This window comes from Sorex fumeus, unplaced genomic scaffold (genome assembly GCF_029834395.1).
Source record: "Sorex fumeus unplaced genomic scaffold, SorFum_2.1 ptg000035l, whole genome shotgun sequence".
In the NCBI taxonomy this organism is placed as follows: Eukaryota; Metazoa; Chordata; class Mammalia; order Eulipotyphla; family Soricidae; genus Sorex; species Sorex fumeus.
The window spans coordinates 34,305,818-34,330,771 of NW_026606092.1; the positions used below are offsets into that span (position 1 = coordinate 34,305,818).

At 38.0% G+C, this 24,954-nt stretch overlaps 1 protein-coding gene across 2 annotated transcripts in view; it reads right to left on the reverse strand.

Moving 5' to 3' along the window:
• The window catches only part of SLC35F5 (solute carrier family 35 member F5), a 50,898-nt gene that overhangs the window by 15,132 nt on the left and 10,812 nt on the right, over nt 1–24,954 (reverse strand). The window contains exons 5-11 of one of the 2 annotated variants that reach the window (XM_056117585.1): nt 24,330–24,392; nt 20,515–20,596; nt 18,959–19,149; nt 11,739–11,820; nt 10,961–11,048; nt 7,150–7,214; nt 1,300–1,404 (exon numbers count right to left, since the gene is read on the reverse strand). In XM_056117585.1, the coding sequence (XP_055973560.1) occupies nt 1,300–1,404; nt 7,150–7,214; nt 10,961–11,048; nt 11,739–11,820; nt 18,959–19,149; nt 20,515–20,596; nt 24,330–24,392 (676 nt within the window). The remainder of the gene's footprint in view (nt 1–1,299; nt 1,405–7,149; nt 7,215–10,960; nt 11,049–11,738; nt 11,821–18,958; nt 19,150–20,514; nt 20,597–24,329; nt 24,393–24,954) is intronic. The other variant, XM_056117586.1, reaches the window with a different exon arrangement.

The following is a 24,954-nucleotide window of genomic DNA, read 5'->3' on the forward strand; positions in this document are numbered from 1 at the left end:
TCCTTTGCTGATTTAACTTAAACTACTGTTTTGTTGAAATCATTGTTTTATACCTGCAGTGCTCCTATTAAATATAGGGATGAATTTTCTATTTCTTTTGCTAAAAATAGTTTGAATATTTGTACCTGAGGATCACCACCACCACCAAGAGTTTGAAAAACTGCTAGACTGGGTGACTACTTATGTTTTTTTAAATACAGAATTCACTAAATATATCTTAAATATGAAACTCACTTCAATGTCTTATAATTTAGAACCATACAAAATTCCATCAAAACCAGAATGAAATGCTAATATATTTTGAGTGTTCTTTCCTAAGATTGAAGAAAAATTTCTATCTAAAGAAACTTTCCAGAAAAAATAGCCAAATTTACTCTCATCAGAGAGCATGCATATAGTTACAGCTTGATTGGCCTTTTTTATAAGTGACAGGATATGTTAGACACTATTGATTGGAGTTTGAGAAATAGGATTGGGATAAGTTGAGTTCTTTGGGCATAGAAATGTGTGAGCAGAATATAGCAGAGTACATCCATGATGTCCATTTTAGATAAAACAGGAAAATATTTTGAGCAGGTAATGGAGCATCAAGATAATAGTCAAATGGACTTGGTCTTTAGGTCTACGGTTGTTAATTTGTGTGTGATGCTTCCTAGAAACATAATTGAGGACTGTGTTTCACACTTACAGACTGAAAAACAAAGGCCTCAAAGAGGTTTTGCTGTTTTACTCACTGAAGTTGGTGGGCTTCTAACACATCTTACCCCATGCATTTGCTGTGCTGGGAGGGACGGGGAGACAGCAGGGGTTCTGGAGATGTGCAGCTGGGCCTATGATATATCAGCGATTGGGTATGCAGGTTTCGGGGACTACCCAGAAGGGAGGGGATTCCTCCTTGGTTCCAGAAACGCCTGAATCATTGCATTAAAGATTGTGCAATCCAGTCTCAACCATTTCTCTTGTTCTGCATAGCTGTAAACCAATGAAGCAATACTATTTCCTCAATGTGAGATAAGTATTCCTTCTAAGACAATTTTTGCATTTTAAGTCCATGAGTCAGATATATTTTTTTAAGGATACAACAGATATGCTATTAAAAACATGGGAGAATATACCTGCAGTAGAATAAATTTTGCCTATTATGAATTATTAATAGTTTAGAATTAAAATGTAATGTTTCAAAAAATCACATTAAGAGTATGATAATTAAAATATGATAAAAAATATTACTTCCTCCAAAATACAAAAACAAAATCCTAAATCATACAAAATACCTTAAAAAGTTAAACATAATCTTACCAAAGAACATTGGAATATCCAACTTATCTTCTCTGTCTACTTTTCTTTTAATCATAACAATATAAACAGCATAGAGCATGGCTCCAACAAGAGACCAAATGGAACCTGTAAAAATCAATAGGATTTAAAGCATTTTTTTCTGAAACTCATTCAAAACATGCTTATTTAAAATCTAACAATATGCCAGATACTATTTCAAAAAAAGAGAACACAAAAATATAAAAAGATAAAACCCAATCCATACTTTCCCCCATGTCCTTTAGAAGTATAGGAAGGAGTTGAAAATACGAATAAACGCAAAACACATAACTCATGATATAAACAAACACTTTTATAATACTGAAACTCACCTATGTAATACCTTAATTTTAAAATGCATACGTCTCATTTTCCCTAAATAATTTTTGATGCTGATACTGTTCAACTTAATATTGCTTTTTTTCTATATCTAAGCTATTGCTTATATTGTTCTTCCTGTCACAATGTGTAGCTCTGTTCGTCCCCAACGCTGTGCCGGGTCTTCTTCCTCCCCTAGGTCAGTCATACCCAGGACTTGGCTTTGCTTGTGTACGTGCACCAGGCGTCCTCTAGGACCCGGGGACGCTCACCATCCCTGAGCCTCTTCCTGTTCATCCCCATCGCTATGCCAGGTCTTCTTCCTCCCTCAGGTTGTACTCCCCCCCCCCCTCCACCACACACACCAGGTATAGGTACCCGTAAGGGGCGTGGCCTCTGTAGAAGTGGGCGTGACCTAATTTTGGGCCAGTGGCCATTCACACAACCACAGGTAAATTACTCATACCCAGCAACCTCGTGTAACATCTAAGTCTCCATACCTTCACACCAACATGAAGAAACAACGGAAATCCCCACCACGAGGGGAGGATGATGAAGAGTCCAGAAGCCTCATTAGGTGCTACTCACCTAAGGGACCTCTCTGAGAAAGAATTCAGATATGAAGTCATGAAGATGTCCAGTGAACTCAATGAAACAGTGAGACAGATATCTAGTAAATTAAAGAACATGAGAGAAACAATCGAGAAAATACAAGAAGAAATGAGAGCAGAAATTGGGAAGCTATGCACAGAAATGTCACGAATAAAAGATTCAGTAGACGAAATAAAAAACTCAGTCTGTGCCCTCAACGGTAGAATGGCCACAGCTGAAGACAGAATCAGTGAGCTGGGAGATCAGCTGCACGAAGCCAACAGACAAAAACAAACAATGGCAAGAGACCTCAAAATAGCTCTAGAGCGAATCAGAGTCCTAGGAGATGGATTCCAAAAGGAACAACTTAGAATCACTGGACTACCAGAAGGTCAGGGAAACAATCCCAATGAAAAAGGCACGGTTAAACAAATCATTGCTGAAAAGTTCCCAGAGCTGAACTTCCCAGCCATTCAGATTCAAGGAGCCCGAAGGGTGCCAGCTAAAAGAGACCCTAACAAAAACTCCAAGACATATCATAGTTAGAATGATGGATGCCGGGGATAGAGCCACAATGTGTCATTTTTAGTATTTGCTCAACATCATCTTCAATGTCTTATTAAAGTGCCACCTCTGCTACAAAAGTCTTTTCTATTCCATTAATTTCACCCTACCTGTAATCTATTTTATTTTTTTCACCTTTAAACATTTGTTTTTATTTATTCATTGTGGATAGTACTAAAAGTTCTATACATTTCTTTCTGAAATGTGCACTAGTTTAGTTATTTAAATATTATCTTTTTTTTTTTTTTGTATTTACTGAATCACTGTGGGAAAAGTTACAAAGCTTTCAGATTTAAGTCTCGGTCATGCAATGATCAAACACATTTCCCTTCACCAGTACTTATTTTTCACCACCAAGAACCCCAATATACCCTCCCTCCCACCACTCCCAACACCTGTGAGGAAGATGAATTCTACTTAACTCTCTATCTACTTTGATTACATTCATTATTTTGACAAAAGATACACCATTATTGTTTAGCGTTTACACCCAACAATCAGAACTGCTGAAAAGGCATTGTGAAATAATTTGTTTTCTACAGCTGGTTATGAGAACCATATGATGTCGTGCGGCTGCAATAGCGGCTGCGCGATTTTGGATTTCTGATATTTTACTTATTAAGTCTGGAGGGATTTCTGCCAAGAGCCAGATAATTACGAGATTGGTTTCTGTGGCTCTGGAGCCATGGCTGTGCTGGAGAGCTGCTCATCGGGGGGGGGGCGGGGGGGGGGGCAACTCGTGACCTCGGTAGGGCGTGAAGGACAAGTCGGGAATACCCCCCTTCCCATGAGGTTGCAGCTGCCCCGTCACCGCTGGCTCATACCTGGCTTTCCAAAAAGCTCCGAGGCGGCCAGCCCTTTACTTATAATCTATTTTAGATTATTTAATTTTATTACAGATACACAACCTGTTATTTGGAGTGTCTTCATTTTTGATCACATATTGATTAAAATTAAAAAACTTAAAACTAAAAGCTATACATTTAAATATTCTAAAATATATTCATAACGTAAGACTTATGGTACGTTTATAAGAGAAATTTATTCCCTCTAAAAATGGCTTTCCCTCTAAGACAGCCTATAAATAACTAAGTGAAAAAAGTTTCCACATTCAAATTTTAATTTATTTTCCAGAAGTCCAATATTTTATATATTGATAAATTGATTTTTATCACTGTTACTGTACTTTTAAAGACCTCCAGCAGCTGTGTTTGGTGTTCGAGGGCCACTCTCAGTAATACCTGGCCTGACAGTTCAGCGTTGTGTGGCCCGCAATGCTCAGGGGCCACCCAGGGCACACTCAGCAGGATTTAGAAGAAGGGTAAAGGGAACTAAAACTATACTCAGAGGTTACTTAGGGAGCCATAAAATATCGGGGCCAGAATTCAGGCTCTGGCACATGCTCAACCACTTAAGTCATAAGCCATATCCCCAACCCTATTGTATAAATATTTTTAAACTGAAGAATTATTAAAAAAATTTTAATTGAATCACCATGAATTACAAAATTATTTATGACTGAGTTTCAGGGATACAGTATTCCAACACCAGTCCCTTCATCAGTGTCTACTGCCCTCCACCAACACCTCCATTTCTTCTCCCATCCCCAGTCTGCTTCTGTGCCAGGTACTTTTCCCGTTCACCACTGTGCTCGTGTTCCTGTCCCCAACTTATCCCTCCTGTCCCAGTGGCAAGCTTCCTACCGAAGCTTACCGAAGACCAGTTCTTCTGTGCTTCAGCTTTGGATATGCTCCTGCACCTCAAAGGAAATGGTGATCAGAATACAAAGACAGCCCACAGATAGGGAGAAATTATTTGTCCACCACTCATCTGATGCTCTCCGTGTTCCTGGAGCGGGCAGACGTCACTGGGCTACGCTAGCACGCAGCAGGAACGAACGGAGACGTTACTGGCGCCTGCTTGAGCAAATCTATGGGCAATGGGATGATAAGTGATACAAGCGATGCATCTGATAAAGGGTTAATATCCAAGGTGCATAAAGCACTGGTAGAACTTAATAAGAAAAAAAAAATCCAACCCTATCAGAAGATCCGACATGAACAGAAATGTTCTCAAAGAAGAAATACAAATGACCAAAAGGCATGTGAAAAAGATGCTCTATGTCACTCATCCTCAGAAAAATGCAAATAAAACAACAATGAGGTATTACCTCAGACCAGAGAGGCTAGCACTCATCAAAAAGAGTTAGAATTAGCAGTGCTGGCAAGGATATGGGGGAAGAGAGACCCTCATTCACTGCTGGTGAGAATGTTGACTGGGCCTGTCGTTTTGAAAGACAATATGGATTTTCCTCAAAAAACTAGGAATTGAGTTTCCACAAGACTCAGTAATTACACTCTCGGGAATATACTCCAAAGGCCCAAAAGCACAATCCAAAAAAGACATCCATATTCCTATGTTCACTGTAGCACTATCCACAAGAGCCCAAACTATGGGAACAACCCAAATGTACAAAAACAGCTGACTGGATAAAGAAGCTATGGTACATATACATAGTGGAACACTATTCAGCCATAAGAAAAGATGAAGTCATGCAATTTGCTGCTACGTGGATGGATCTGGAGAGTATCATGTTGAGTGAAAGCAGCCAGAGAGAGAGGAACAGACTTAGCATGAGCTCCCTCGGATGTGGGATACAAAGGAACTTCATAGGGGAATATCAAATGCCCAAAGGCAATAAAACTAAGTGTTATTTTTAAAATAGCAAATTGAAAGCCTCTCTATAAAACTTCACACATGTGTGCATGCGTGCGTGTGTGTGTGCGCGCACACACACACACACACACACACACACACACACTCCAAATAGACATACTGTTTTACTTTATATTATATCTTAGTTACTCTAGGTGGTAAGTGGAGTAGTAGGTTCAACTCAGAGCCTTGTAGGCAATAACCAGGAGAACTGTAGGAAAAGCACTGTACTACTCAATGAAGTTCAAACAGTTAGGGAAAGTAACCAGAGAAAAACCATTAAGCTAGGTTATGGTTAATTACTTTAGCTTTTTGTTAAATCTAAACAATGAATCAGAAACGAGTTATTTTTACCACAATTAACTATGAAAGGCAAGCATCAAAATGATAATTACAAGAGAAACTGGCAGTTTTATTATACTTTAATAATCTGACAGATAATAACTTAGAATTAACTTAAGACAAATCAGTGCCACATCCTTTCTGATAATAAAGAACTGGCCAGGACACAATATAGAAACCATAATATTGGGGGAAGGTGCAGGGGGGACACCCACTGCAGTGCTCAGGGGTTACTCCTAGCTCTGCGTTCAGGAATTACTCCTGGTGGTGCTCGAGGGACCATATTGGATGTCAGGAATAGAACTGGATCACTCGCATACTAGGTAAGTGTCCTACCCGCTCTATTGTCTGATCCCAAAGCCATGATATTCCTACCAAAATGCACAGCATAAATTCTATTATAAGAAAATATAAATATCCCTAAATTGGGGAACATTTAATAAAATAACTGAAGAGTATTATTTATTAAAAAGGACTGAGGGAAGTTGCAGATCAAAAGAAATTAGAGGAGCACAGTAACTATACACAAGTAATCCTGGAACAGAAAAAGGACAGTAATCAAAATAATGACAAATGTAAAAATAGTCTACAGTGAAGATAATAATACTATAACTGTCACTGTCCTCCCATTGTTCATCGATTTGCTCGAGTGGGCCCAGAACATTGTGAGACTTGTTACTGTGTTTGGCGTATTGAATATGTCACGGGTAGCTTGCCAGGCATTGCTGTGCGGGCAAGATACTCTAGGTAGCTCACCGGGCTCTCCGAGAGGGGAGGAGGAATCAAATCAAACTCGGGTTGGCCATGTCAGTCGCGTGCAAGGCAAACGTCCTACCTGCTGTGCTATCTGGAACTGATACTATAATCAATATTAATTCATGTTTTTTATAACTAGGCTACAGTAAAAGGTAAAGGTAAAGGCCCTCCCGTTGATCGTCGATTTGCTCGAGCGGGCCCAGTAACGTCTCCATTGGAGACTTTGTTGTTACTGTGTCTGGCATATCGAATACTCTCGGTAGCTTGCCGGGCTCTCCGAGAGGGGCGGAGGAATCGAACTCGGGTCGGCCATGTTGGCCGCTTGTAGGCGAACGCCCTACCGCTGTGCTATCGCTCCAGCCCTAGGCTACAGTTATATATATAGTTAATTGAGAACAGGAATGAAAGCTATGATAACGCTGAACTATTTTTTGGAAAGTTTATTTTGAGAGAAATGTCTTATTAGAATCTGTGCTTACTCTTTGTGTATGTGATGATATGTACCAAACATTCTTGTCTACAGAAAGAAAGTAGTCAAGTTCTTACCTATTGTATCTCTCCCAGCAGACTTTCCAGACCCCGACAGATTTACCAGCACAACTCCTCCAATACTGAAGAACAATAATCATTAGTGAGAAACAAAATAATAAAATTCCTTAAAAGAGCTAATAAAAAAAATAAATTTTTTTTTTGCGAGTTATCAAGACCAGTATCAAATCTGGGTAAAAATGTCAAAGAATTTAGTGATTTCACAATAATATATAATGATGAAAATAGTGTAAAGTGCTACATTCACATTAACTAGTTTAATCCTCAAAAGGACAGAATATTCCCTTGTAAAGATATTATTGCTACTATTATTTCTGTTATCATTCTATACATGAAAAAACCAATACAAAAAAAAAACAGAAAATGAAGTAATTCAGCCCAAATTATACAGATGAGATCGAAATGATCTGTTTTTAGAGATAAATCCTTTTACCTGCTACCACTTTTTAATTAAGAATTAACGTGTTTGTTATTCTTTTCCGATCTTCTGAAGCTACCTATACATTACGTCATAGAAACTAGACATTGGCCCTAATTTCTTCTATTTGCTAAAACCTAAATTGCCCTTAAATTCTTAATAATAAAAGCACTATTTTAATAGATAAAAAATAATACTAGATTAAGGATGTAGAGAAACTAAAGATAATTCATTTGTTACTGAGTTACACAGTGGGCCCTTACAATAGAGAAAATTCGGTCCTCATGAAGCTTATTGTCCATTTTTATGCATTTTATAAATTATGGATTTTCCAAGCAGATGCAAACTAACTTTAAGAAAGACAAATCAGCCTAATTATTTGGCCATTTAAAAAAAAGTTACTTATTGGGCCACACCCAGTGGTGCTCAGGGATTATAACTGGCTCTGCACTCAGGAACTACTTCTGGTGGTGCTTTGGGGGCTGTACGAGATGCTGGGGATAGAATCCAGTCTGCTGCATGCAAGGCAAGTGTCCTACCCACGTTATCTCTCCGGCCCCTAATTATTTAACTTAATGGTCAGAAAAACCAATTACCATAGAGAAAGGAATACGAAGAAAGGAATACCTAGTAGTAAGAAAGGAAACTGATCGTAAAGTGGGTAGGGCATTTGCCTTATACACGGCTCACCCAGGTTCGATGCCTCGCATTTCATAAAGTACCCCAAGCACCACCAGAAATGAGCACCACCAGGAATTATTCCTGAGTACAGAGCAAAGGGTAGCTCCTGGGCATTGCCAGATATGACCCAAAAACCAAAAGTTAAAAGCAATATGAAGATTAATTTTTCCTTTATAAAACCAAGCCATCATAAGCCAAATCTAATCATTATTAAATATTCATATCTTTCAATTAAATAATTTTGTGTACTACTGTGGGGCTGGAGGGATAGCACAGCAATAGGGCGTTTGCCTTGTACTCGGCCAACCCGACCGACCCGGGTTCAAATTCCTCCACCGCTCTCGGATAACCTGGCAAGCTACTGAGAGAATCTCACCCGCATGGCAAAGCCTGGCAAGCTCCCCGTGACGTATTCAATATGCCAAACACAGTAACAACAAGTTTCACAATGGAGATGCTACTGGAACTGCTCGAGCAAATTGATGATCAATGGGAGGACAGTGACAGTGACTACTGTGTACGAGACATTGTGTGAAGCACTGTATGTAAGTTTTTTATTCAGTATAATCTTTAGAGACAAATGCTGTAATAATACTTTAATTATAACTCCCAATATATAGATGAGAAAACATACAGAGAAGAATTTTGTTCAACATCTCAGAAGTTGTATTAATATAGGAAGTGTGACTCCAAGTTACGCTCTATTTTATCTCTACACTTAAAAAAAATGAGACTTTTTTAGATTACCAGGATTTTTTTTTTTTTTCACAATTCTTGCCATGGCTCCAGAGATTATAGGACAAGATTTAAGGGACTATCTTATATATGGCTGACCTTAGTTCAATCCCTGCACTGCATGGTCTTCCAAACTTCACCAGGAGTAGCCCCTACGCACTGGCAGGGATAGTCCAAACCACCCTCCCTTCCAAAATAAGTAAACGACTGCTGCCATGTCAAATCATTCTGGAGAAGGTGCAAAGGGGTCCACACCGTGTGGTGCTCAGGAGCTACTCCCAGCTAGTTGCATGGGGGTCACTCCTGGCAGGTCTCGGGGGACTGACTATATGCAGTGCCTGGGAATAAACTGGGCCTCCTATATGCAGAGCATGTTTTTAGCCTAATGAGCTACCTCTCTGGTCGCCTAATTCTTATTATAATTTAAAAAGTTAAACTTCATTGGATAAACACGGTTATTTCCAAAGTATTAAAATAATCTTTAAAATAGGTTTCTTTTCTTTTTTTTTTTTTGCGTCACACCTGGCGATGCACAGGGGTTACTTCTGGTTCATGCACTCAGAAATTACTCCTGGCAGTGCTCGGGGGACCATATGGGATGCTGGGAATCGAACCCGGGTCAGCTGTGCGCAAGGCAAATGCCCTACCTGCTGTGCTATCGCTCCAGCCCCAAAATAGTATTCTTGAGAAAAATAAATACACGCAAAAATTAATTTTTCTGAACCACAAGTCAAGCACACTTAAGAAAAAATAATAAAAGACATGATTATCATTGTCTGGGCTGGAGCAATAGCACAGCAGTAGGGTGTTTGCCTTGCATGCAGCCGGACCGGCCGAGCTGGGTTCAATTCTTCCACCCCTCTCAGAGAGCCCGGCAAGCTACCGAGAGTATCTCGCCCGCACGGCAAAGCCTGGCAAGCTACCCGTGACGTATTCAATATGCCAAACACAGTAACAAGTCTCATGATGGAGACTCTACTGGGCCCGCTCGAGCAAATTGATGAACAACTGGAGAACCATGACCATGATCATTGTCCATTGATGAAATCCTCGTAGAAAGTTTAAGTAAATTTCCTGATTTTTTTCCTCTGATTTTCCTGAATCTCTGATTCAAATGCAGTTCTTATAGCTGCAACATTCTTATAAATAAGAAACATTTTTCTCCACTGAAATAATTCTGCTACCTTCTCTGATTTGATTCTCACAAAGCAGTTATTTCAAACCAACAAATGAATCTCTTTTGAATACTTTGCGTACTTCAAGTCTATACTGGACCTTTGATGACACAAAGCAACACAAAGTAAGACTTTGGCTTTCAAGTGCTTACAGTTCCAGTAGGGAAGATAAAATATGCACAAAGTTAAATAAAAAATAAAGTATTTAAATATAGAAATCAACAATATTGATACTATGCAGTGACACAAAATTGTCAAATGGATCATAAAGAAACTAACTGAATGATCACCTCAGATAAGATAATCAGACAATAAGACTATGCTTTGTTTTGTGATACAGAAGTAAAACCAAAACAAAATGGGCAACTTATTACAGAAAAAGGAAACACACTAAAGAGCTTTTAACTTGTTTTTGGCTTTGTTTGGGAGCTATACCCAGCAATGCTCAGGGCTTACCACCTAGTTCTGTGACCAGAAATCACACAGATGAAGCTCAGGAGCTATTTATGGTGCTTAGGATTTGAACCAGGATGGAAAGGATGCAAGGAAAGTGTGTATACGACTGTAAGATCACAAAAGAGGCTCAAAACTGTCTTTGGGTCTATCTACTTTCCCCAGGAAAATCTGGAAAACTAGTCTAGGATGTGACAAGAAGCCGAATATCACATCCACTTAAAATTTTCATTTGTCCTCACTTTTCTTTGGCTATATAAATACAAACAATCCTATATCACTATCCAAAAGTTCTTAAACATCACAATTCTAAGCAGAATAAACTAGCTAATAGCTATATTCTTACCTTAAAATTACAGCTAATAGTTTGGAAAGAGTAAATCTATCTCCACTGTTACTTGGAAACACTGCAGCAAGAATTAAAGTAAAAAGTCCTATGGGAGAAAGAGAGTTAAACAGAAAGATTAGCTAAAATAATTGTCAAAGTGATTTACTATCAAATTGTTAGCTTAAGTAATAAATTATATACCAAACTTTTTTAAACAAAGCTTACCATTTTTTTTTAAATGCTGGGAAAAAGCTAAGAAACAAACTATAGTTACCAAGACTGGAAGTTTTAAAATACACAAAATAGCCCCTAAACGTATAGTGCTATTAAAACAGCTAAATTAAGCAGTTTGAATAACATTCTGACTTCATCTTAATCAAGCATGTGCACTAGTTACTTTTACATCTTCAAAAGGCTTATCTTCCTGACATAAAAGGTGATTTAATTTAAAACATAAAATACCTTTCACAGGACAAATTATAGTTCTGAAAGAGCAATTACATTTAACCAAAAGATCTAGAAAAAGATCTTTTAAAAGGATATGTGAAAGGAAAAGCTAAAATAGTCTGCCAATAAAAATTTCAACATATTATTTCATAAAAAAATCTACTGTAAAATATCTGAAAGTAAGTAAACAGCACAAGGCTATGGAATGAAACTATGAAGTTAAGAAATAGTTCAATAGGCTGTACATTAGAATGAAATGTAAGTTATGAGATTAAACTATATACACACATATATATCAAAAATTAACCTTGATTTATTAATGCAGAAAATTTGAAGACAATTTTCTTACCAGAAGTTGAAGACAAAATATTAACTATAGCAACCTGTGTGTCTGAAAGTGCTTCTTGATATGAAAAATTTGCCAAAAACCACTAAAAAATAGAAAACAAAGTGAAACCTATTAGATCACATGTTTAGATTTGTCATTACAATTTTACAGTATCACCTTTTTCCTTCTAAAGAGTTAGAAAAGGTTTTAAAAGCTTCTTTATACTGAATTCTCCCATCCCAAAATTAGTCATTTATTATCAGATCTAAGATATCTGTTATTCAATAAATTAAAAACTAGGGGCTGAGGAGATACTTCAGGGGTATAAGGACCCCCGGGTACCCCACTAGCACCATGGTAGCCCCAGAACCACTGGGGTTCCACTTGGTTTTAGCATTGAACTTTCCAGCTCATTTTGCCAAGTACTGCTGGAAGTGGCCCCTGGGTCCCTAAACACTGCTTGAGAGGCAGCACATATCGAAGAAAAGAAAATTTTGTTAGTCACCGATTAAATATATACATTTAGGTTTTTCTTTTATTCAGAGAAACTGAATATCAAACATTTCTTGAATATCAAACACACTGAATATTAAACGTGCCAAACAAAAACCAAATTCAAAATTTTCTTTATCCATGCTAGCACTACATTAAGTTCATATGAGTGAAATTTAAGTTTGGGGAAGTCTCAAACATTCCAAAAATAGCAGGCTAAGCATTCAACTGAATAATAATGTCTGTGAGAATGGATAGGTGAAGTTAGCTAGATAATAAGTTATATTCATTTAGGAAATTTTATAACATACAAGAAAACTGAACTTTTTTGTGTATATGTACAATTGTTTCTCTGCTGATTAATATGAAAACACAATATAAATAATCTCATAATATTATAAAGGGGGTTTGCCAGCTATAAAAATGTTTCCTTTCTTTTTATATGCTCATCTAAGAGACAATATTCTTGTATTACCAACCCTGCAACTACTTTGATCTAAAGAACATAAAATAAGATTCCTTTAGACAGAGTTCAAAATGTAATTATCTCCAAAGTTTATTTATTTCCTCTCCTATCAGATACTCTTTCTGTTGGTGGACACTAGGAATATTTCAAGACATGCCACTATTATATTATAGAATAAGTCTCCAGGTGCATACATGTAAGTAATTTATATACCAAGTGCAGACTGCCCAGTCAATCAAATAAACTGCTTGTGTTAAACAGAATGAATGGATAATCATTTCCACCAAAGAATGAGTTGTCTCTATTAATGGAAGGACATCTCTTGATCTCTCTCAGAACTTGTAGATAAATAAGTAGTATAATCATTAGGATTTACTTTTCAAAGAAGCAGCGAGAACATCTAATCAGACAACACTGACTGAAGGTAACAGAGCTGTTAGGTCTATGAAGTGAAATCCTGCCAAAGTGATTCTGATCCAGGGCCAGAGAGACAGAACAGTGAGTAAGGCACTTGCCTTGAATGCAGCCAAGCTAGGTTTGATCCTCTGAGCACTGCCATGAGTTATCCTTGAACACTGAGACAGGACTAAGCCTTAGCACGGCTGTCCCCCAAACAAAACGAAGTCAGACCAAACCAAACAAAAAAATGATTCTGATTCCATCTGGCAAGTGGACTTCACTTTCTAGATAATTTCACTTGACTAACAGAATAAGAAAATGTGGTAGCATCTGGTGAAAATACTTAAATATTTATATTTTATTTTTATTTTTCAAACCCCTATCTTATGGTGACTGTAATTACAAAATAACAATTTTTTTAAAAAATACAATATCAAGCATAAATGGATCCAGGAATCACAATCTGCTTATAAGTAAAGTGTTGGAAAAAAAAGGCAGAAAATGGAGTTTATCTTTTGGAGACTATATGGATGGATAATGCTTATAGTGATTGTTTTCTTGACCCACTGTCCTTAAAAATCCAACATCTAAGGCACTGGAGTGATAGTTCAGTGGGTAGAGTGTTTGCCTTGCACACAGCTGATCCAGGTTTGATCCCTGGAACCTCATATGTACCCCCAAGGCCTTCAAGAATGATTTATGAGCACAGAGCTAGGAGAAAGCATTGGACACTGCTGGGTGTAGCCCCCAAACAAAACAAAACAAAATTTTTTTTCCAAAAAAAGTAGAAAAGTTTATTGGGAAGTAGAAGAGAAAGAAAAAGGAACTCCCCATGTGGGGAAGAACTTGGAATATCAGTAAGTTTAAAAATCCCAAATTCACTATTTAAATATTTTTATTTTTCAAACCCCTATCTTATGGTGACTGTAATTACAAAATAACAATTTTTTTAAAAAAATACAAGATAAAAAATTTTTTCGGAAGGAAAAGGCGAGGCCATCTTTAAAACATACAGCCTAAGAGAAGGACCACATGGAGGGCGCGGGAACCACAGATCCCGGAGGAAAAAAAAACAGGTTCCAAAAAGAGCTGAGATCACCGGCAAGTCCCAGATGGGCTAGGTGCCGCATCCCGCCTCCCCCAGATGGAACCCCGGTGACCAAAAGCCTCTACAAGCACAGCTTGAGTATGTGGGAACTAGGACTTTTTCTCAAAACCGCGCGGCCGCATAAGCGGCCGCGCGACATCTCTCTATATACAAAGTGATCAATGGGAAGTAAACCACCCAACCTTTCTCCCTAAAAATCAGAGTTAAGTTTGGAGCATGGCCACAGCCCCAGAAGCACAAGGACTTAATGCAGAACCCAGCAGCTTGGAGCAGAAAAGTGAACGGACTATGCGTTAATCCAGGCCATCAAGTCTGCCGGAGGGGAAAGGGTGTTGCCCCATTCGCCCTCTCTTCTCTGGAAAGAAGGATGGCGGCCACATGGGAGCCTTGTGGACAGCAGGTATGAGCTGGGGGTGTGAGGGCGACTAAAACCTCATGGGAAGGGGGGCGTTTCGGTCCACCCTTCACGCCCTACCGAGGCCACCAGTTGCCCCCCACTAGCGGCTCTCCAGCACAGCCACGACTCCAGAGCACAGAAACCAATTTCTTAACTATCTGACTTTCAGTAGAAATACTTCCAGAGTCAATAAGTAAAATAGCAGAAATCCAAAACCAACATTTAATTCTTGAACCCAGCTGTAGAAAGCAAATCACTTCACAATGCTTTTTCAGCATTTCTGATTTGGGGGTGGTGAATCTTTTACTGAAACAATGAATCTAATCAAAGCAGATAGAGTGTTAACTAGAATTCATTTGCCTCACAGGGACGGGGAGGGGTGGGGGGTGGGGTTTTATTGGGGTTCTTCATGGTAAAAAATAAGTATTGGTAAAGGGAAATGTGTTTGATATTTGCATGACTGAGACCTAAACCTGAAAGCTTTGTAAACTTTCCCACAGTGATTCAACAAATAAAAAAAAAAAAATTTTTTTTTTCAAAGAACAGGGGCCAGAGAGACAGCACAGTGTATAAGGCTTGCCTTATATGTGACTGATCCGGGTTCGATGATCGATCCCTGACAAACCAGTCAGGAGTAAGCCCTGAGCACAGCTGAGTATGGCCCAAAAAACAAAATAAACAAAAAAATCACTTATATTACAAGCATTTAATTCTTATAAAGGCTCATCTTTAGCTATAAACCTTTTCCAGAAATACATTTTCATTCTCTACATCTTCCTAACGCCATTATTTGGTTCTCAAAACCAAGGCAATCTAATCACATAAAAAAGACTCATCTCAATTACCACCCCTCCCACCATAACAATTACTTAAAAAAAAAAAACCCTCTTTTTACAAGTTTGTCTTTATTAGTCCAGAACTGAGGATAACCACTGACTGAAAATTAACATTTATATATTAATTTATATATCAATTATTCCATGAGTTACCACCCCTTTTAACATTATTAAAAAGCCCATTTGATCTAAATGATATTTTACAGAAAGAATTTGAACATAAATGCCAATGAGTTAAAGATATTCAAGGAGACTGGCAAATACAGTAATCACTCCTTTTAACTTGAACTACCCACTGTATTGGCCATTAGCTATATGTGATAACTGAACAAGTGAAATGTGGTAGTCTAAATTGCTATGTTTAAAAACTGAAATTGAAGAGGCTTCAGAGAGGGTACAGAGTTTAGGCACTTGCCTTGCATGTGGCTGACCCCAATCCAATCCGTGGCACAACATACAGTTCCTGCAAGCACCACTAGAACATTGTTCCTACTGAATAATATGAAGCCTCTCTAACGAAAGTAGGTTTCTGGGGGCCAGAGAGACAGCACAGGGTCTAGTAAGTCATTATGCCTTGCAAGCAGCAGTCCCGTAAAGCAGCACCACACGTGAGCCCTCTCACTGAACTCCTGGCCTGTACCAACAGGTCATCAACATAAGAATGAATAAACAAAATGGGGCATCTACAGTGGAATATTATTCAGCCTTTTAAAAAAAGGAATAATATGCTACAGGAATGAAACTTGAGGACATGAAGCTAAATGAAATTCGCCAGTAACAAAAGAAAAAAAAAACTACTGTACAACTCCACTCCTCTGAGTTCTTCGAGTAGTCAGAAACAGAAAGTAGAATGAAGACTGTCAGAAGCTGGGAGAGGAGGCAAAGGAAGTTCCCATTTCATGGATATGAGTTTCAGTTTTGCTGAAGGACAATGGAAATGACTGCAGGACGTGCAAATAGATGGAATGATCCTGAACTGTACATTTTAAACCAGTTAGGCAATTCTGCTTGCCTGGTTTGGTTTGGGGGCTACAGCCAACAGTGCTTGGGGGCACCTCCTGGCTTGGTGTTCAGGGGTCATTCCAGGTGGTGATCGGGGGAACACACAGTGCCGAGACTTAACCCAGGAGTTCTGAATGCAAAGCCAACACTCTACCAGTCCTTTGTGCCCAGCTCCAAAATAGCCATTTTTACAGTGATACATTTTACCAGTGATACATTTGTTTTTTAAAAAGCTGCATCTAGGGACTAAATCAGTTATACCTTTTTATATAAGAACAATGTAATCTTTCAGAGCTTCGAGCTTGCAAAAAATTAGCTTCGTCTATGAAAAAGTACCCCTTTTAATTGACAGTAGACAATATAACTTAGGTTTCCCTTTCTGCAACACAGCCAGTTTGCCTAGAAATGAGTTATCACCTGAACTAACTTTCTGCCTTTAAATCATTCCATTACCCAGCCAGCTTATCTACCACATTACTCACTGAATTTGAGTTTTATCACTTTGCCTTCTCTAATATCTTTAGCATATAGATGCTTTTGCTCTGCCTCACCTGAGTATCCTTTGAAAATCAAGTAATATATAATTAATAATCTTAGTTGAACCCTATACTCATTAAAAGCAAATATCTATCACAACCAAAAGTATAACAGAAATAGATGCGCCTTTACATATAAGTATGGAGATGTAATTATTGGAGCTATCAAGGATAGGATTTGCACAGTAGAATTAATCAGATTATTAAATAGAGCTTACTTATTAAGACAAAAAATAAACAAAATGGGTTCCACATTGAATTCTGTAGAAATATTTGTTATGAGTACATGCTAACATTGTGAAGCAAAACCTTATAATCAAACTAAAATGGTGACATTAGCATTGTATTAGCTTATGTTTAAACATGCCATCAAAAATCTTAAATCTTAAATAACCCTTATTTGGCTAATTCACATATATAATATCTATCTTTATTAACGCACATACTAATCCAAATTAAATGTATATCTTCAGTATATACACTTATATACTGAAATTCATTTTTATTTAGTTTTGGCTCTTTAGGCCACACCCAGAGGTGCTCAGGATTTACTCCTGGCTCTGCTCTCATCAGGGATCACTCCTGGTGGGCTTGGGGCCCATATGACCCCAGGATCAGCTGCATGGAAGACAAATGCCCTACCTAGGATACGACCTCTCCAGTTCCTAAGTTTCAGAATTTCACTACTCTAGACATCTCTAATTCCAATCTATTCCCAAATATTTTAACCATCTATGTGAAACATGCATTATTATTCAGTTTCCATATTAAAACAACAGATAGGGCCAAAGAGATAACACAAGGCTTAAGGGGTGTGTGCTGCATGCAGCCAAGCCTGGTTCCTTCCTTGGCACTACATGGTCCCCTGATCATCATTGCTGAGTGTAGCAATGGAGACTCTAAATAGCACCGCGATGATTCCTGGCACTATACATATGATCCCAACAACACGGATGGGTGTAGCACTGCAGGACCCAAGCAGCAACACCTCCTCAGGCCCTCACATTGAACAGCTGGCCTGGCTGGTCAAGAGTTGCAGGAAAGGGCCCCCAGGTGTTTCCTGAGCACTGCTTGTGAAGCTCCCCCAAAGTGAAATAATAGATGATAGCAGTAAAATCACATTAAATTTTATAGAAATATTTGGTATGAGTACATTCTAAAATACACAATCACTTTTACATGAATGTTAAATACACCTGCAAAAGTTACTTGAAATCAGCACATATAGGAAACTTTTATCCTTCCTGGCCACTACATAAATATCAGAGTAACGCAATGCATTATTTTGACCATGTGGAAATGCTAGGCTCTAGATATATCAGTAGCTGCAGCGTCATTTCGTGCTATTCTTTGAAATATGACATTTATTAACTTTAATACTCCTTTTAAATGATTTCAAGCATAAGTTTTAAAGTTATGATTAAGCAAACTAAATAATTTTTTGACAATAACATCGAACATTTATTATCATTTGAAAATAACATTGAACATTTATTGCTTAAGTTTTGACAATAAGAAATGATAGCTTTACTAAAATTCTACAAATACAAAGACAAAATATAATAAAATACTGAAATTATTATGTAGAAAACTGTGTGTGTTTAAATGAGCAAATCTTAATAACAAATTTCATGAAGGACTTAAATTATGCTATGTATTTAAAAAATAACCTAAATACTGTTGTTCCCTGGCAGCCTTTTCTCACTTGAGCTCTGTCTTTATTATTTTTTCCTCCCAATTTTAAAGTATTTCACAATAATTTATTACATTCAACATTCCAACACCAATCCCACCTTCATAACACCTTCCCACCACCATTATTTCAAATTTTCCTACTATCACCCAAGCCTGTAGGTCCTAAATAATTTATTTTGCATGGCTTATTAGGAGTAATGCATTAAAAATGATCAAGAGTTTCCTTAAAGGAAAATGTAACTGAACAATTTTATACCCCAATGGCATATTTTCCTATAAGTCAAATTCCAAAAATATTCAAAACACTTACCACAAAGCAAAAAAAAAAGCTAATTTTTGCTACTTGAGTTGCAGTTAGTTTCCCCACAGTTTTGAATAATGATTCTTGATCTTTCACAGTAGGATATGACATGCGTGACAACTTAGCTTCCAATGCATGGCTTGATGGAAGCTGTCTAATCTCCATGATATTACTGAACCTTACACGTGACTTTTTGGGAGCTTAAAAAGAAAAGCATAACACAAATCACTAAATATTATTAGTGATTAATATTTAATTATTAATACTATGCTATTATTTTTTATAATCCCCACCTTTAAGTTACTGAGCACATAATATTTAATCCATCTCTATCAGACTAGGACAGTCAACAAAAAGCTAGAGTCCTATAAGCAGGGATAGTTTTGCTTATTCAAAAGACTTAACAAGGGCTGGAGCGATAGTACAGCAGGTAGGGCGTTTGCTTTGCATGTGGCCAACCCGGGTTTGGTTCCCAGCATCCCATATGGTCCCCTGAGCACCGTGAGGAGTGATTCCTGAGTGCGGGGCCAGGAGTAACACCTGAGCATCGCCAGGTGTGACCCAAAAAAGCAAAAAACAAAGACTTAACAGAAAAACAGATCTGCATATATAAAAAAATGTTTGAAATAGTGAGCCAATACTCAAACAAAGCTTCAGTAATTAAATACATATGCAACCGCCTGCCAATTCAGAATTGTCATACGATTATTTGGCGCTTAGTATAAAACAGTACATGGATAGTTTCCTCATACTCAAACTTATGAAATTTTTTTTCCTGGCCAAGCAAGCAGAAAGTTCTTTAAGTCCACTTCTTGAAAGGGAACATCTTGGATAAATGTAATACTTCACTCTGAGACTGACATTCTTTACATTCTTTATTAAATTAGAAGAACCAGAAAAACTGCTGCACCTCTGTGATCAAGATTCTTGATGGTACGACTGCAAAGGGACACTGCTCACTTAAAATATCTACATCTATCACAGATTTCTAGAATTTGGAAATGATTACCATTATAATAAAGCTTTCCATCAAACTTCTGAAAGTCAGAATATAGGTCAAGCTATTAAACAGTGGAATAGAAGAATGACCCAGTAAGTCTACTGAATTACTAAGTCTGAGGACAGGTTAAAAATAATTAAAATAGGGGCTAGAAGAATAATACGGGCAGTAAGGCACTTGCCTTGCATGTTTGATCCCCAATACCTTGTATGTTCCCCAGAACACCACCACTGGTCATTCCTGAGATTCAGAAATGGCCCCTGAATACCACCACGTAGTCCCCAAACAAAACAAAAACTAATTAAAAACACTGAAAAAAAAAAAAAACTCGTAACTCAACCATGAAAATATGTACCCAGTTTTTTTTTTATATTTTTGAGTGACATCCAGTGATACTCAGGGGTTACTCCTGGCTCTGAACTCAGGAATGAATGCTCAGGGAACCTTATGAGATGCCAGGGATTGAACCCGGGTCAGCCGAGTGCAAGGCAAACACCCTACCCATTGTAGTATCGCTCCGGCCTCTGTACCCAGTTTTGAGTTATGAATTCTATGCTTTGCTTACTTTTTTCAGCATCAATATTTGTGTTTTCAGGTTTTTCACTTGGGAGATCATGAAATTTCACAGGAACGTACAGAGGTTCGCTCTAAAATATAACAGAGATAAGAAAAAATGTGAAAACCAAATAAATCAATTGATATGATAGTTGACTAATATTTTAAGTGGATAATAGAGGCATACAAATATCATCCAAAATATGGCCATTCAACACCACATATATACAATACCATTTTTTCAAATGAATTTCCGAGGCTTTATAAAGAACTAAAGGGTGAAGCAGATGACTCAAAGGGCTGCACGCACTCCATGCAGAGCTTAGAATTTGATCCCTTGTGCTGCCTGGTCACCTGAACTCCAAGCACTGCTGGGTGTGGTCCACAAATACACCAAAAATAAAACGACAAATGAAAATGATACACTCTGTACAGTGGAAAGAATTGTTTAAGGCTTAGAAATGTAAAAGAACAGCATTGCAGAAAAAAAAAAAAAACAGATCTCTCTTTACTAAGAGATTACTGCCATTCCTTTTCATTCTTTTTTTTTTTTTATTGGGGGTGGGGGTGCAGGTGGCACACCTGACCATGCTCAAGGACTTACTCCTGGCTCTGCACTCGGAAATTATTTCTGGGGTTTGAGGGTAGGGGTATTAGGGGACTATATGGGGTGCTGGGGATCCAACCCTGATTGGCATAATGCGAGGAAAAGCATTATCTGTGGTACTATTGCTCTAGTCGCTCTTTTTTTGTTTGTTTTTGGGTCACACCAGCATTGCTCAGGGCTTAATCATGGCTCTATAGTCAGGGATTACTCCTGGAGGGCTCAAGGAACTATAAAGGGTGCCAGGGATTGAACCCAGGTTGGCTACGTGCAAGGTAAGTGCTATGCCCGCTGTAATGATGGACTCCTGCTCATCATTCATTCTTTTAACAAATATAATACTGAGCTCCTACTATATCAGGAGCTGTTCCACAACCAGGAGATAAAATAGTGAATTTAAAGTTCCTTTGTCAATGGTCAAGTAGTTTAAAAGAGAAAACAGGTAACAGAGCATATAGCATTACATGTATGTACGTAATATGTATTTGCCAACGGTTTCCTCTCATTGCTTAACATGCAAGTAAAACCAGACTTCCTAAAAACCTTTACAGGAGTAATAAGAAAAAATAAGATTGCTAACTCCCTATTTGCTCTTAGTATTTGCCAGATATTAAATCCTCAGTAGTTAAACATTTCATATTAGTCCTTATAACAACCTTATATTAATATTTCAAACAAATGTTTCTAGAACCTGAAATTTAAAATAACCAAGTAGGAGAAAACAATTAAAACCAGGTTTTCATAACCATGCGCTAATGATGAACAGTTTTAAGTTGTTCTAAATTGCTCAACCAAATATGCATCATCAGATAATACAATTTAAAAAAAAATTTTAATCACCATTAGATACACAGTTATAGAGTTGATCATGATTGGGTTTCAGTTATACTATGTTCCAACACCAATCCCTTATCAGTGTATTTCCCAGCACCCACGTCTCCCTCATCCCTCCAGCCTGCCTCTATGGCAGAATCTCTCTCGCTCTCACTCTCGCTCTTCTTTTTTCCTTTTGAGACATTGTGTTGCAATATGGTTGCTGAAAAGTCATCACGTGTACCCCTTTACATATTTTCAGCACTCAGTTCTTGTCCAGAGTGATCGATTCCAATTACCACTGCCACAGTGGTCCCTTCTCTTTTCTAAATGCACTCCCTACCCTCACTTGTGGTAATCTTCCTACATGGGGCCAGCCCTCCTGTCCCTCCTTTCTACCATCTCTGGGTATTATTCTCATACTGTTATCTTATGTCCCACAAATGAGTGTGATCATTCTAGGTCTGTCCCTCTCCCTCTAACTCACTTCAGTCAGCATACTTTCCATGTCCATCCGTGTATAAGCCAATTTCATGACTTAATTTTTCTGAACGGGTGAGTGGTATTCTGTTGTGTAAATGTACCATAGTTCAAGACACAATTCTTAAGTCAGAGAGACAGTATAGGGATTAAGATGCTTTCTTTGCAAGCAGCCAGCACTTGGTTCAATCCCCAGCACCCACCAGGAATGACCACTGAGCAGAGTCGGGAGTGAGCCCTAAGTACTGTCAGATAAGGTCCCAAAATTGAAAAATAAAATAAAAAAAAAAACACACTTCTCCAACTAGACTGTTTTTATAGTAAATAAAATGCTTAGTGTGTTTCTTGAACTTCTCTTTTTAACTCCTGATACAGAATTCTAACAACAAAAAATACTGAACGAGACAATGGATGGGGCCAGAGCGACAGTACAGTGGGTAGAGTCTTTGCCATGCACATGGCTGACCCGGGTTCAATCCCTGGTATTCCACATGGTTTGCCAAGCACTGCCACTACCAGAAGTAATTCCTGAGTTCAGAGCCAGGAGTAACCTCTGAGCACTGCCAGGTGTGACCCATAAATGTGAGAGAGAGAGAGAGAGAATAAGATCTGAAAATTAAAATAGTCTCTGCAACATCCAACTTTTTGTTAAAGTACTTGGCCTAGAACAATAAAGATATATTCATCTTAATAGAGCAGAATTAACCAGACAAATCGCTCCACCAACTAAGAAGGGCCATGCACCACCACCCACGGAATCGAGAGAGAGCTATCAATCTGTCAATCCTGTCCGTGTCCGGGCCGGGTGAGGTTTCCTGTGTTGAGTCAAATTAAGCCGCAGGCTCCACTCCTGGTGGTGCCCTTCTGTCAATTCCTTTAAGTTTCAGCTTTGGGCTGGAGCGATAGCACAGCGGTAGGGCGTTTGCCTTGCATCCAGCCAACCTGGCCGACCCGAGTTCGATTCCTCCGCCCCTCTCGGAGAGCCCGGCAAGCTACCGAGAGTATTCGATATGCCAGACACAGTAACAACAAAAGTCTCCAATGGAGACGTTACTGGGCTCGCTCGAGCAAATCGATGATCAACGGGAGGGCCTTTACTTTACTTTACTTTACTAATAGAGCAGAAGGCTTCCATTTCAACTCTACCTGTCTTCCACATTTAATAACTGATATTAATCTGTTGATGCTTAAGATCCAAGATGAAAATTTAAAAGACATTTTATATAGTTTCATAAACTATTCACAGTATCTGGAGACCAATTCTGCGAGCAACAGTGTTTCTGAAAGCCAGACAAAGAAAAAGCTGTACTGTCAATAATGCGTCGGTGTTCGTAAATTTATATAACATCTCAAAGAATATATTTTTACAGACCACTTTCAAATTCTATACATGATAAAATCTTAAAACAAGGGGATATTAATTTACTTGATTTGGCTATTTATTATATTTTATCCTCTTCCCCAAACATATTTTTACACATAAAAGTAAAAGCTCTGTTTTCAGAGCCTAGAACAACTATTCTTAAAAATTTGCTGTGTTCATAAAATGTGAATAAATAAGTATACAATCTGACAACAAAATCTGCATCAGGCAAATATATGATTCTTTGTGCTAATAATATAATGAATATGGAGTGACAGGCTGGTAAGAAACCCAGGACGAAAGGCTGTTCGTTACTATTTTCATTCCTTAACCAATTTTCTTTTTCCTTCAATCCCCAGAAGTGGCTATACTGCTTGCTTTTAGACCCCAGGTGTCCCAAAGAGAAAAGGTAGCAAATTACAGTGCAGTATGAAATGAAGAGTGCCCACTATGGAAAAACATCTACACCCTAATATAGCTATGGCGCTATCAAAGCTATTTCGGTTTCTTCCTGCCGGGGTTCAATTCCACCCACTCCATTCTTGATGAGAAAAGAAGCACTTACCAAAGAGCTATTCATAGTTGTATCTGTTGTACAAGCAGCAAAGTAACCTTCAGCATCTGCAAACTACAAATAATGACACATGAAATTTGATTAAATTCACATTATGAAAATAAAATTAGTGTCAGTACTGGCTCAAAGGCAGAAACTTAAAATTCTAGAACAGATCTATATTACAACCATTAATCACAGCAGTAGCAAATGCCAAATATTTAACCATGCAAGGTAGGTATTATTATCTTCATTTTATTGATGAAGTAATAGTAAGATTACTTACTATTTAAGCAATAGAGCTAGGAATAAAGGCAAAGCTGCTCCAACTCAAAAACATACACCTTTGCACAATACTATTATTACATTTTAGAATACCAAGAAAGGACGGGTATACTCGCAATAAACAACATCTTAGTACCGCCATAATGCTACTCATAATTATCACAGTATGAGACCCCAAATCCTCCCAAAATAGATCATGGAGACTAGATCACATTTTGAGAATCTATGCTAGTGTGATATAACTTTGCCCACCTCAACCTCTATTATTCTTCCTAATTAAAATCTAAAGATGTTAATTAATGTGCCCAAGGTCAATCATCAAGCAACAGATCAAAATTCAAACACCAGACCC